This window comes from Mirounga leonina, unplaced genomic scaffold (assembly GCF_011800145.1).
Source record: "Mirounga leonina isolate KUSES-001 unplaced genomic scaffold, KU_Mleo_1.0 Mir_91, whole genome shotgun sequence".
Taxonomy (NCBI): Eukaryota; Metazoa; Chordata; class Mammalia; order Carnivora; family Phocidae; genus Mirounga; species Mirounga leonina.
In genome coordinates, this window is record NW_023270839.1 from 38,351,661 (window position 1) to 38,365,901 (window position 14,241).

General features: G+C 36.8%; 1 protein-coding gene across 6 annotated transcripts in view; it reads right to left on the reverse strand.

The window, feature by feature from the left end:
* HERC1 (HECT and RLD domain containing E3 ubiquitin protein ligase family member 1) overlaps positions 1–14,241 on the reverse strand; it is a 189,887-nt gene that overhangs the window by 111,686 nt on the left and 63,960 nt on the right. For all 6 annotated transcript variants that reach the window (XM_034994000.1, XM_034994002.1, XM_034994004.1 and 3 more), the window contains exons 11-16: positions 13,244–13,378; positions 12,762–12,927; positions 7,375–7,500; positions 6,242–6,463; positions 1,579–1,731; positions 1,321–1,453 (exon numbers count right to left, since the gene is read on the reverse strand). In XM_034994000.1, coding sequence (XP_034849891.1) covers positions 1,321–1,453; positions 1,579–1,731; positions 6,242–6,463; positions 7,375–7,500; positions 12,762–12,927; positions 13,244–13,378 — 935 coding nt within the window. The remainder of the gene's footprint in view (positions 1–1,320; positions 1,454–1,578; positions 1,732–6,241; positions 6,464–7,374; positions 7,501–12,761; positions 12,928–13,243; positions 13,379–14,241) is intronic.

Below are 14,241 nucleotides of genomic sequence, written 5' to 3' on the forward strand. Positions count from 1 at the left end.
GAGTATACTAATTCGATAACTCTTTGTTGAACATGTATCTGGTAGCTGATGTGGTATTAGTATTTACTCACTTTCACAAAGTACCACCAACAGACACTTTGTGGGAAAGCATATAGATCCCTGTGCCAACAAATTCAAAGGATTACAGCTGCTTCCCTTAAAATGCATTATGAATTTCTCATTCACAAATTTATCCTCATTTTTAGATTTACTCAAGAAATATGTATTGGATACAACATACCAGGCACTGTTCTAGGTGAAAGGGAGACAGCTACGAGCAAAGAGCTAAAAACTCCTACCCTCATGATCTTTACATACTATATTTTTTAAACCAAATTTACTTTAAAAAAAAAAATTAAGATCACTTCAAAGCATCTTTTATCTATACTGGTTTTAAATTAATTTTATTTCCATATTTCATTGTATTGGGGGTGGGAAGGACCATTAGAGATGAGCTCCATTTGAAGAGATTAAATTTTAAATACCTGTGGAACAACAAAATGGAGGTGTCTAGTAAGCAATGGTTTTAGTTTCTCAGTTTTTCTTTCTTTATTCGGTTGGGGAACTTCAGAGATAAGGTGGTTTCAGAGAGACATACTGAATTTTAGTTGCCTTTGAGACAACCAAGAAAAGACACCCAATAGATAACTAGAAAAGGCTTTGGTGTGATAAAGGAGTTCTCAGCCAGATGCAGATATGGAAATCAATAGACACATGGTGGTCAAAGGAAATGGGACCAGATCAGATCATTCAGGGAGAAAAAGGGCTGAAGGCAAAATTCTGAGGATCTTACACATTAAAGGGCATGTCCAAGGAAAAAGAGCTTGTAAGAAACAACTGAAAGAAAGTGATCAGAGTGATATAAGGCAAAACAGGATTGTGACTACCCAGAAACCCAGAGAGAAGAAAGCATTTCAAGAAGGAAAGCGGAACACTGGCAAATGCTAAAGAAAGGTAAAGAAACAGCAGATAAAAATTCACTTTATGCCATTTAAAATTAATCTTTCTTTTCTTAAGAAAGAACTTCTATTTTATTTTTTTTACTATGTTCAGTTAGCCGGAAAATTAATCTTTTTGAGTATCACTGAAACATCTTTAAATTAGAGCTCTTTCATGTCAATTAGCATCTCTGAAGATTAGTCATTATCAATCACTGTTACCATCACTCCCAAACCAAAATCAAAGGGATCTTCAATAGGAAGGAGAGTCAAGATCATTCCTATTCCACTCAGAGGTTTCAGGTCTCTTAAGGCTTTGCGAAGGCTAAGAATTCTTGCTTTACAACCACTGATTAAATGCCAAATCCAGTACCAAACACACCTCTTAATTTTTCTCCAACGCTGCCATTCCAAGGACTTTCTTTGAGCAAATTTGCAGAGCGTGAATAAATATCTGTGGCATGAGGCAACAAGAGCTGAAGATGTTTATGAAGCAGCGCCACGCTGCTTGAGTTCTGCTGGGGGAAAGTTCTTAAATTACTACTGTGAAAGATTCAAGGTACAGAAATATCATGCTTACCCAAATATCTGAGTTTCAAGGTCCCTGGGAGATCATCATAAAAGGCAAAGAATCACATACCTCACTAATGTTATTGATATGGCAAAATGCCAGCAGCTGTTTCTGCAGTGAACACAGGAGTTCATGAAGATGAGCAGGCTGACTGTTTTCCGAAGATGATGTTCCAAGTAGAAATTTATCACTATTCTTTTCTAGCTCTCCAAAGGCTTGATCCTAAGATGATATAAAAATTAAGATTATATTTGAAGTGCTTGAAAACGAAAATCAAGTCCTACCATAAATGATTCTGACTTAAGAAGCCACTGTCTCCTTTTTCCCATTATCAATCTTTAAATCTTTGCACTGTTGTTATTAGCTACTAGCAAAACTTGTAAAGCAATTTCAATGTGTTTTACCATTTAAAAAAAAGTAATACATGTTTCACTACAGAAACTTTGAATATAGAGAAAACAGTACAATACCCACAGACAACATACTTCAACATTTTAATGCAACTGCTTTCCGTATCTCTTGTGTCAAGGTTTTGTTTTCACATGGTTGTGAAAGGACACAATTGAACATTTGAACCCAATTCTCAGAAATTAAATTAGTTTCATATTTTAAAAGAAATAAGTGATGTCAACTATACTTAAATTAAAAAACAGGTAAAGAAAAAGAAATGGACTAAGACAATGACAACTAAATACAGTGTGTGATCCTGCATTTGAGGGAGGGGTTGCTATAAAGCACATTAAGACAATTACAGAAATCTGAATATGGATTGTATATTAAATTGTATCAATGTTAAATTTTTTGAATAACTGTTCTGTTGTTATGTAAGAGAATGCCCTTCTTAAGAAATACATGCTTAAGCATTTAGGAATAGTCAGCATGGCATCTATAACTACTCTCAAATGATTTAGAGTAATAGAGATGGTAAAGCTAATTTGGCTGAAGGGTAGAAGGGAGTTCTCTGCTTCTTGAAACTCTTGTATAAGTTTTAAATTATTTCAAGTTAAAAATATTTTTTAAAGAGCTGTTCTTGTAACTTTTCCAAAGAAGACATCCACATGGCCACAGACACATGAAAAAGTGCTCAACATCGCTCGGCATCAGGGAAATCCAAATCGGAACATCAATGAGATACCACCTCACACCAGTCAGAATGGCTAAAATTAAGTCAGGAAACGACAGATGTTGATGAGGATGCAGAGAAAGGGGAACCCTCCTACACTGTTGGTGGGAATGCAAGCTGGTGCAGCCACTCTGGAAAACAGTATGGAGGTTCCTCAAAAAGTTGAAAATAGAGCTACCATACGACCCAGCAAATTGCACTACTGGGCATTTACCCCAAAGATACAAATGTAGTGATCCGAAGGGGTATGTGCACCCCAATGTTTATAGCAGCAATGTTCACAATAGCCAAACTATGGAAAGAACCAAGATGTCCATCAACAGATGAATGGATAAAAATGTGGTATATATATACAATGGGATATTATGCAGCCATCAAAAAAAAACCACAAAATCTTGCCATTTGCGACGACGTGGATGCAACTAGAGGGTACTATGCTAAGCGAAATAAGTCAATCAGAGAAAGACATGTATCATATGATCTCACTGATATGAGGAATTCTTAATCTCAGGAAACAAACTGAGGGTTGCTGGAGTGGTGGGGGTGGGAGGGATGGGGTGGCTGGGTGATGGACATTGGGGAGGGTATGTGCTATGGTGAGCACGGTGAATTGTGTAAGACTGATAAATCACACACCTGTACCTCTGAAACAAATAATACATTATATGTTGAAAAAAAAAGAAAAAGAAGAAGATAGTAGGAAGGGAAAAATGAAGAGGGGTAAATCAGAGGGGGAGATGAACCATGAGAGACTATGGACTCTGAGAAACAAACTGAGGGTTCTAGAGGGGAGGGGGGTGGGGGGATGGGTTAGCCTGGTGACGGGTATTAAAGAGGGCACGTATTGCATGGTTCCAAACAATGAATCATGGAACACTACATCAAAAACTAATGATGTAATGTATAGTGATTAACATAATAAAATTAAAACAAATACACAAAAACTGTTCTTGTAAAAAGTTTAGAAAATAACAAAACTGTATTTAAAAACAAATTAAAATCACCATTTAGTGAACACCCAAAGAAAATCACTATTAATATTTTTTAGTGTATTTCTTTCTGATTTTTGTGACTTTCACATTTTTTTCATAATATTGCATACTGTTTTTAATCTTCTCTTTCCCAACAGATTCGTAAATAATATGTCTTCGCAAACCATGGGTATATAAATTTTAAGGGTCGTAATATTCCCTTGAGTGTATATACCATAATTTACCTAGCCATTTTAGATATTTAAGTTGTTTAAAATTTGTATTTCTTATAAAGATGTGATGAACACCTTTATGCATAAAGTATGGTCTATGTTTACAATATGCAAGAGAGAGTCTCAGCACATTTTAAGGCCCTTGCCATATAAGCACCATTATAAGTTGCCAAATAAGCACTGCTCTAGATTGAATGTTTGTGTCACCTCAAAATTCGTATGTTGAAACCTAATCCCCAATGTGATGGCATTTGGAGATGGGGCCTTTGGGAAGGGACTAGTGCCCTCATGAGAGAGACTCCAGAGAGCTCCCCGTGTGAGGACACACAGCAAGAAGATGGCTATCTATGAACCAAGAAGCTGGCACCATCAAATCTGCCAGCACCTTGATCTTGAATTTCCCATCTAACAGTGAGAGATAAGTCTGTGTTGTTTAAAAGCCATCCAGTCTATGGTATTCTGTTTATAGCAGCCCAAACAGACTAAGACAAGCACCATCATTTCAAAATCTTAGAACATGACAGGGGCTCCTGGGTGGCTCAGTCACAGTTAAGCATCTGACTCTTGATTTCAGCTCAGGTCATAATCTCAGGGTCATGAGATAGAGTCCCACGTCAGCTTCTGCACTGGGCATGAAGCCTGCTTGAGATTCTCGCCCTCCCTCTCCCTCTTTCCCATCTCCCCAACCCTCCCATCACACACACTCTCTCTCTTAAAAAAAAAAAAGTAAAAAGAACATGACAAATTTGGTTTAAATCACTTCAGAAAGAAATAATAATTTATGATTTTCACTCCAAAGCAGTTAGTATTTTATTTCCATTTCCATATAACATACATATCTACCCAGCCCTAATGACATTAGAAAGGCAATACTTTATTTTTTTCACTAATTTTATCTTTAATTGTAGTAAAATACATACAATATCAAATTTATCACCTTAACCATTTTTGAATATGCAGCTCAAAAGTGTCAAATGTGTTCACATCATTGTGCACGTGCCACTTTTAATTATATAAATGCAAGATTATACCTTCCTTTGTAAGAAGGACAAATAAAAGCATTAAGAAAGCTCTGACTCAAGGAGGCTAGATTCTTGCCTAAAGTATACGTAGCAGCTATGCAAGGAGGTGCCCTAACGATGTACCACTAATTACCTGGCAGCAGCTTCTAGTGCTGAAGGCAAAACTATCAAATCACAGTACTTGGAGGATGTTTTCTTCCAAAGGACAAGTGCATCAAACTGTATTTGTGGTGTTAAGAATCCCATGGGCTTCACACTTGACAGTGACAGCCAGTCTACTTTAAGAGTAAGGCACTACTTTCATGCCACATAAATATTCCTCACAACTTTGGAAAAAAATGTTCTGTCAATAACAAATGACATTATGACATTGTTCCCCTTCCATGTGCAGCCAAACATCAGATCAAACTTATATTCTTAAATCTGAAAGAAAATAATTATATACGCCCAACTGTCATTCGGATTTAACGACCTATTAATGTGAACCAAATAGAACACTAAGACTTGCACAGAAGAAGATACAGACCTGACCCTGACAAGGTCTAGGAAACAATATGAAAGGATACACAAACCATTCAAAGTTAAGTCACACAGTACACCTTGTTGCTAAAAATTGCTGAAGTTATACCAAGTTATAATTACACAGTTACATAGGGTTATTTGGGTAAGGCTTCCCTGAAGAAGTCACAGATTAGTTGAGCAAGCTGGAAACCAGTAATGCCATGTCCACGAGCTCGGATGAGTGGTGTGTAAGCCAAATGATGAAGGGCCTGAAGGGGTATTTAATTTAATACAATGAGGTTATTCCAGCAGAAAGATGCAGAGAAGAGACCAGCAAAAAGTGACAATAACTACAACACTGCTATTGGCATTAGGTCATGACGCTGTTGAGTTAGAAGCCATAGAAATGGGGGGTGGGGGGGGAGTGAGAGGTGGATTTAAGAAACACTTAAGAATTAAGAGCATCCTGTCTTCTCTCCTACTGACCAGCCTATTCTTAGTAAGTACTAACCACACTGTAATTACAGGATTGTATCTGGTAAGGTTAATCCCTTCTTCATTATTCTTCTCTTGCAAATGTTGGCAACTATTTTTATCTGTTTGTTCTTGAACATTAACATAAGAAAAACTTGGTAAAATTCTAAAAAAAATCTTTTTGGAATTCTCAATTACAAGTCGTTTGGCTCCTACGTATTTCAGAAGTCTGACACATATTTTCTGCCTCTGGGGGAGTGGAGTCTAGAGTTTTATTTATTTCATATGTATTTAAATGTCAAACTACCTTAACCTGAAGCCATCCCTATCCCCTCCAAAAAAGAAACAAAAAACAAAAAATCCAAGCTTTTTCTTTTTTTTTTACTACAAAGAAAAAGAGCAACTTACTGTATAAAATCCTAAATTTCTTAAGAGAGTCTTCATCAAAATTTCAGCCAGATGAGTGTCTGGATGGCAGCTCTGAGTGCCATAAGGTTGATCTGACAGATTTCCATAGCCAGTACACACAGAAGAGAGGTCAGCAGCATCAGAAGGTGAGCTATAGCCAAGTAAGGAAGCTACATGGGTATGATCTTGCAAACTTGTCAGAATGATATCCAGTTGCATTCTCTAAAGAGAAATATTTTCATCAATGAAATACATACAAATAAATAATTAGCTTAAAATGCACTTTAAAAGAAAAAAAAGGATCCCACTTAATATCCTGATATTTTAGGAAGTATATAATTAAAAGAAAAGCTATTCCACTGATACCATTTGGAAAAACGTAACTTACAGCATTCTATTCCTTCTTTTATTATAATACCCAAAACTCTAAGCAAAATGGTATTCTCTGCATTATGATTTTAGGACTTGTAAGAGTAGGAAATGTCAATAGATAAATTATACTATATATTCTTCTACAGACTTATCAATGTAACTATTTATTCTAATATTTAAAATAAATCACCTGAAATCTAAACTACTGAAAACTACTCATTGGAGGCATCTGTGGATATGATATTGCCAGTGAGTACCACTTTTCCCCTGAAATCTCTAACTCTACAATTGATAGTTCTACTTGGTCGAGCAAAATATACTTATTTTAATGTACATAAGATATTAAAAACGGAAAGAATAAGCACATTCATGTCCTCAAATATATTTTTGTAACAGTCATCTTCTTTTACTTTTTATATAAGCAATTTCAAACAACGTTCTGGGCATGGAACCAACAGTAGCACATGACCTTGATTTCAACTTAGCACACCATAAACCAAAATGTCTCTGGTTTGATAGTATAAGCAACAAATTATTAAATTTTAATAATTAGCCCCAAATCACTTAATAGATTATCATTTGCTTCACCTTGATTAGAATTCTGGGAACTCTTCCAGCAGGAAACATTAAATATTAGGATTTACTAAACCCATAAAGTATTACTCCTTGAATACATGGTAATCAATAGCTTTATTTCCCTCTCAGTCTATTTCAGTGTCTGTGATATTACTGGTTTACTTAGATACCATGCAAAGGCTCACCTGTCCTTTAGATAAGCTTTCCCATCTATCAGGTCCTTGGGGTAAAAGAGAATGAAGCAATTCCATACGTTCTCGTAATGGAGGTAATAGCATGGTTGCTCCCACTGACAGAGTTTCAATTACCACCTAGTATCAAAAAAGAAAAGTGTATTTACGGGCCTACGCCTTATCTTTTTAACAGAAACACATGAAAAATAAATGCACTGACTATTAGGATCACGGAAATCTGAAGAAGGTAGATCACAGAAGTCTGAATAAAGTGACATGAAAAAAGAAAGCAAGCAATCCTTTACATGTCTTTAAGTATACTAGAATACATATTTTATTGTTATGTTAATCACCATACATTACATCATTATTTTGTGATGTAGTGTTCCATGATTCATTGTTTGCGTATAACACCCAGTGCTCCATACAGTACGTGCCCTTTTTAATACCCATCACCAGGCTAACCCATCCCCCCACCCCCCTCCCCTCTAGAACCCTCCTCAGTTTGTTTCTCAGAGTCCATAGTCTCTCATGGTTCGTCTAGAATACATATTCTGAATTTGCCACTTATAGCTAATCATCATCCAACAAATATTTAATACCGACTCTATAACATTGGGCCTGGTAAGACTCTTTGCAAAGTGCTATAAATGCAGAAATGAACAAGACAGACAAAAGTCCTGCTTTCATAAGCCTATAGTCTAGTGGGAAAGAGACCCTGAGCAAGTAATTTTAAGTGTGAAAGGAGTCACATATAGGGAAGTAAAACGAAGTACAAACTTGAATGAACACACACACAGGTAACTAACATGGCCTAGGGGCTCAAAGAAGGTCTCCCTAAGAACTGGGCATTTAGTTAAGAATTTTATTTTATTTTATTTAAAGATTTTATTTATTGGGGCATCTGGGTGGCTCAGTAGGTTGGGCATCTGCCTTCAGCTCGGGTCATGATCTCAGGGTCCTGGGATCGAGACCCACATCAGGCTCCCTGGTCAGCAGGGAGTCTGCTTCTCCCTCACCTCCTAGCTCGTGCTCACTCATGCTCTGTTGCTGTCTTTCTCAAATAAGTAAATAAATTTTTTTTTAAATTTTATTTATTATTTGAGAGAGAGACAGAGGGCGTTAGAGAGAATGAGCATGAGTGGGGAGAGAGGGAGAAGCCAGCCTCCCAGTGAGTGGGGAGCCCGAAGTGGAGCTCAATCCCAGGACCCCAGGATCATGACCCGAGCTGAAGGCAGACGCTTAACCGACTGAGACACCCATGTGCCCCTAAGTTAAGAATTTTAAAACAAGAAGGACTTGGACCAACAAATATCCAGGTAGCTATTAAGAACAGATGCATTATCTTAGGCCTCATAATTTCTCAGGGACATAGCTTCTTTATCAGTAAAATGAGGGTGTTGAACTAGAAAAAAGAAACACTTGATTATTAAGAGCTCTTATAAATTTAAAATACAATGGAAGAAATTTTAAAAACCTCAATAGAAGGTTTAGAATATAAAATTAAATTTCTCATAAAGTAGATGGGGGAAAATGGAAAACAGGAAAGAAAACACAAGAAAAATTATGAGGACTCATCCAGGAGGTCTAGTATCCCAATAATGAGTTCCAGAAAGAGAAAACATAGAAAACAATGAAGAAGAAATCAATATACAATATACTTCAAGCTAACTTCTTAAAACTGAAGACTATGAGTTTTGAAATTAACAGGGTCCACCCAAGTACAAACCACAACGGTTAACAACAGACCCACATCAGTTCATATTATTTTGAAATGTGAGAACACAAAGGACAAATAGAACTTGCTATAGAATCCAGGGAGAAAAGCAGATTTCCATACAAAGGATAAAAACCTGAAGAGCATTGATTTTCTGAGTAATAACACTGAAAGCTAGAAGACAATGACTTCTACGGGAGCATGAATTCTTAACAGGAAAATGATTTAGATTAGAATTCTATGCCCTCAACTATTCATGAAGATATTCAATTCACAAACTACTTCATTGTGAGTGTATTTTCAAGGAATATTTTTCCTAACTACCCTCTCTCAGAAGCTACTGATGGAGGTAAAAACCCAACAGACACCACCTTAACCAAGTGATCACGGTCAAAATCTCCAGTAATAAGACACACCAGTAATAATACACCAGTACCATGAATCCCATGATGTGGTATACTGAGGACACATCATCATTTCTGTGGCATTCTTGCCAAAAATGCATAACCCCAGTCCAATCATGAGAAAACAACAGAGATATTCAATAAAATAACTGACCAGTACTCACAAACTGTCTAGGTCATGAGAGACAAGGAAAAAATGAGGAATTGTGACAGTGTAGGAGACCAAGGAGAAACAATAATTAACTGTAATATGGGATACTGAATAGGATTCCTCAAAAGAACAAGGACATTACTGGAAAACTGATCAAATTTCTTTTTTTTTTTTAAAGATTTTATTTATTTATTCATGAGAGACAGAGAGAGAGAGAGAGGCAGAGGGAGAAGCAGGCTCCCAAGGAGCAGAGAGCCCAATGCGGGACTTGATCCCAGGACACTGGGATCATGACCTGAGCCGAAGGCAGACGCTTAACCATCTGAGCCACCCAGGCGCCCTGATCAAATTTCTAATAAGCTGTTTAGTGTAATGATAGTATGAAGCTAATGTTAATTTCTTGGTTTTGATAATTGTAATATGGTTATGTATGACATTAGCATTGGGAAAGCTGAGTGAAAAAACTATTTTTTATGCAACTTTTCCTTAAGTCTACAAATGACTCAAAATAAAGCATTTAAAAAGAAACAAAAAAAGAGCAGCAACAGTGAGTGCTACAAACAGATTTAGTTACTAGAAGTTTCAGAGATAAGGAACAGAAACAGCTTTGTACACATCCTGAGAATTCATCTCCCAAGGACTCTCCTAATAGAGTAACTACCAAGGACAGTCAAGGAATAAATAAACAATTTCTAAAGATAATTTTTAAAATTTACTTTCCTTATTTTATTCCAGTACTTTTTGACCTTTTAAAAATACTACACTTTAATTCCTGATAAATATTGAAACATCAAAGTTCCCATTCACCACCGGGTTAATATTTCTTCTACCCACATGCCAGGGATACGTCTCTCCAGTTGAAAAATGAGTTATCCTTTTTGCTTTTTTTTTTAATTGACATGTAATTGACATGTCATAAAATTCACCTTTTCTAAGTATAAAATTCAGTGGTTTAGTATATTCACAGAGTTGTGAAACCATCACCCCTATTCTAATTTTAGGACATTTTCATCACCTCAAAAAGAAATTCTGTGTCTATTAGCAGTCACTCCCCTCTCTTCCTCCCCCAACCCCTAACAACCAATTGATTTACTTTCTTTCTCTATAGATTTGCCTACTCTGTACATTTCATATACATACAATCATATAATATGTGGCCTTTTGTGACTGGCTTCTTTCACTTAGCATAATGCTTACAAGGTTCAGTCATGTTGTAGCATGTTATCAAAATCTCCTTTCTTTTTACTCCTGAATAAGATTATCCTGGTACAGACATACCACATTTAGCTCATCCATTTATCAGTTGACAGACATTTGTTTATTCCACTTTTTGGTTATTATGAATAATATTGCTATGAACATTCCTGTACGAGTTTTTGAGTGAAAATTCTCTTGGGTACAGACCTAGATGTGGAAATGCTACATTATATGGTAACAATGTTTAAGGAACTACCTGCTTTCCAAAGCAGCTGTACCATTTTACATTACCACCAGCAATATACAAGAGTTCCAATTTCTCTACATCCTCACTAACACAATCCTCAGTCTTTTTGATAATATCCACTGAGTGGGTGTGAAGTAGTGTTTCATTATGATTTTGATTTGCATTTCCCTAACGACTAAGGCTGTTGAGCATTTTTTCATGTGCTTTTTGGCCATACGCATATTTTCTCTGGAAACATGTCTATTCAAAATTCTTTGCTCATTTTTAAAGCTGGGTTATTAAAAATAAATAAAGTTGGGTTATTTATCTTTTTTATTGTTGAGTTGTAAAGATCCTTTATATATTCTGGAAACTAGAATATTTCTTTTTGAGATTTTATCTATTTATTTGAAAGAGCAAGCATGAGCGAGGGTGGGAGGGTCAGAGGCAGAGGAAGAAGCAGACTCCCCGCTGAGCAGGAGTCCCCGGAAAGGGGTGGGGGGGGCCTCGATTCCAGGACCCCGGGATCATGACCTGAGCCAAAAGCAGACACTTAACCAACTGAGCCACCCAGGTGCCTCTGGAAACTAGAATATTATCAGACATATGATTTACAAATATTCCTCCCATTCTATGTATGAGTTGTATGTTCATTTTCTTGATAATGCCCCTTGAGGCATAAATGTTTTCCATTTTGATGAAGTCCAATTTATCTTTTTTTTTGATTGCTTGTGCTGTTGGTGTCATATCTAAGAAACTATTGCTTAATCCAAAGTCATAAAGATGATGTATGAGTGGATAAGCAAAATGTGATATATACATACAACAGATTATTATTAAGCCTTAGAAAGGAAGGAAATTCTGACACATGCTACAACATGGATGAACCCTGAGGACATTATGCTAAGTGAAATAAGCCAGTCACAAAAAGACAAACAGTTTATGATTCTACTTATATGACATATTTAGAATGTCAAAATCAAAGAGACAGAAAGTAGAATGGTGGCTGCCAGAAGCTGGAGAAAGGGGAGAATCAGGAGTTACTGTTGGGTGGGTATGGAATTTCAATTTTATAAGATGAAAAGAATTATGAAGATGGGTAGTGATGATGGCTGAATATTATGAATATATTTAATACCACTAAGCTATATTTAAAAATGGCTGAGATAGGGGCACCTGGGTGGCTCAAATCAGTTAAGCGTCCAGCTCTTAATTTTGGCTCAGGTCATGATCTCAGGATTATGAGATCGAACTCCGCATTAGGCTCCAAGCTTGGAATGGAGCCTGCTTGAGATTCTCTCTCTCCCCCCACCCAAAAAAAAAAGGTTAAGACAGTAAATTTTACGTTATATGTATTTTGCCATAATAAAAAATAAAACTGGGTCCCTGTCCTCAAAATTTATCCTCTGGTGGAAAAGACAGACATGTTTGTGAACAGACAACTACAATACAATGTGATGCAATGAGAACACATACAAGAGAAACCTAACCTGGCAGGAGAGCAGAGAATGAAAGGCTTCCCAAAGATGACATTTGACCTTTGTCTTAAAGGATGAGTTAATCAAAAACATTTACTTCCACCAAGAAAAGGAGTAAGGGAAACAGCATCCAGTTGAAGTTTTCCAATATATGGTTGAATTTATGAGCTACAACTTTAGGGAAAGATGTGGCGTGAGATACAGATTCCAAGTCCTATATGCTTACCTCTTGAATTTCATCTGGGACAGTTGAATCCATCAGTCTGAAAAGCAAATTTCGAAGTGGACCTGCCTGTCTCCCAAGAATGCTGGTAGCTACCCCTCCCGCAAGTGCAAGAGCAAGGTGATTTGAAAGCAGCTTCAGGCACAGCTTGAGGAAATTGTGGTGTTCCCTGAAACCAAACAAAGTGCTGTGAACTTCTGGAACATATAAGATCATGTGCTATCCAGTTTGGGTAACATTTTTTCTCTTTAAAAATTTTGTCAAATTATGACCAATAGTGATTTTTAAAACATGATTCATGAAATTATGGGTAACTTTTCCTAAAGGTCATTATCAATAAGTACCTAAGTTTAGCTCTTTTTTAGATTCTAAAGAAGTTTAATATAATTGAGGGGAAAACAGAACAAAAAAGAAAAGTCAAGCTCAAAATGAGTAATTAACAGACATAACACACACACACACCAATATACATATATATAACATACCTTGATGAAGGGAAAGGGAGTGGGGGAATCTCACTGTTTATTTTATCACAGTATCTCTCAAGAAAAGAACGCAGGTGTGAGAAGGTACTCTCTTCAAGATCTACACAATAAGGTCGGTGCCATGCAACAACTTGTCTAGAAGGAAGCATAAGAAAATCATGTAGTAGGGCGCCTGGGTGGCTCAGCTGGTTAAGCAACTGCCTTCGGCTCAGGTCATGATCCTGGAGTCCCGGGATCGAGTCCCGCATCGGGCTCCCTGCTCAGCGGGGAGTCTGGTTCTCCCTCTGACCCTCCCCCCTCTCATACTCTATCTCATTCTCTCTCTCTCAAATAAATAAATAAAATCTTTAAAAAAAAAAATCATGTAGTAACCTTAACAGGGGAATTTTCACACATGATCAAAAACAAAATTTAAACCATTAATAAAGCTGAAAGCCTTCACAAAATATACAGAAGGCCTTCTTAATTATAAAAGTGAAAACCCTTCATTTTAGCAACCAAGGAAAACCAAGAATTTGCTATCCCTCAAGTTCTTCAAAGAGAAAACATATAACCACAACCTGCTTTGAAAAGTTGGATATTCACTCACTTAAAGGCAAGACCTGAGTCACAGGATCTACTACAGTCTTCTGGTTCTAAGGGTCTATAAAATGTATATTTCATATTAAGAAAAACAGCCTGACTCTATAGAACAATAAACTGAAAGCTATTAAAAGAACAACTCCTGGGGCACCTGGGTGGCTCAGTCGGTTAAGCATCCGACTGTTGGTTTTGGCTCAGGTCATGATCTCACGGGCCATGAGATCAAGCCCCGCCATCAGGCTCCACACTCAGTGGGAAGTTTGCTTGGGATTCTCTTCCTCTGCCCCTTCCCCGACTCACATACACTCACACTCTTGCTCTCAAATAAATAAATAAATCTTTAAAAAAAAAAAAAGAACAACTCCTAAAGACTCTTCTGAAGACTGTCAAGATATTGGGAACCAACTATCTACATA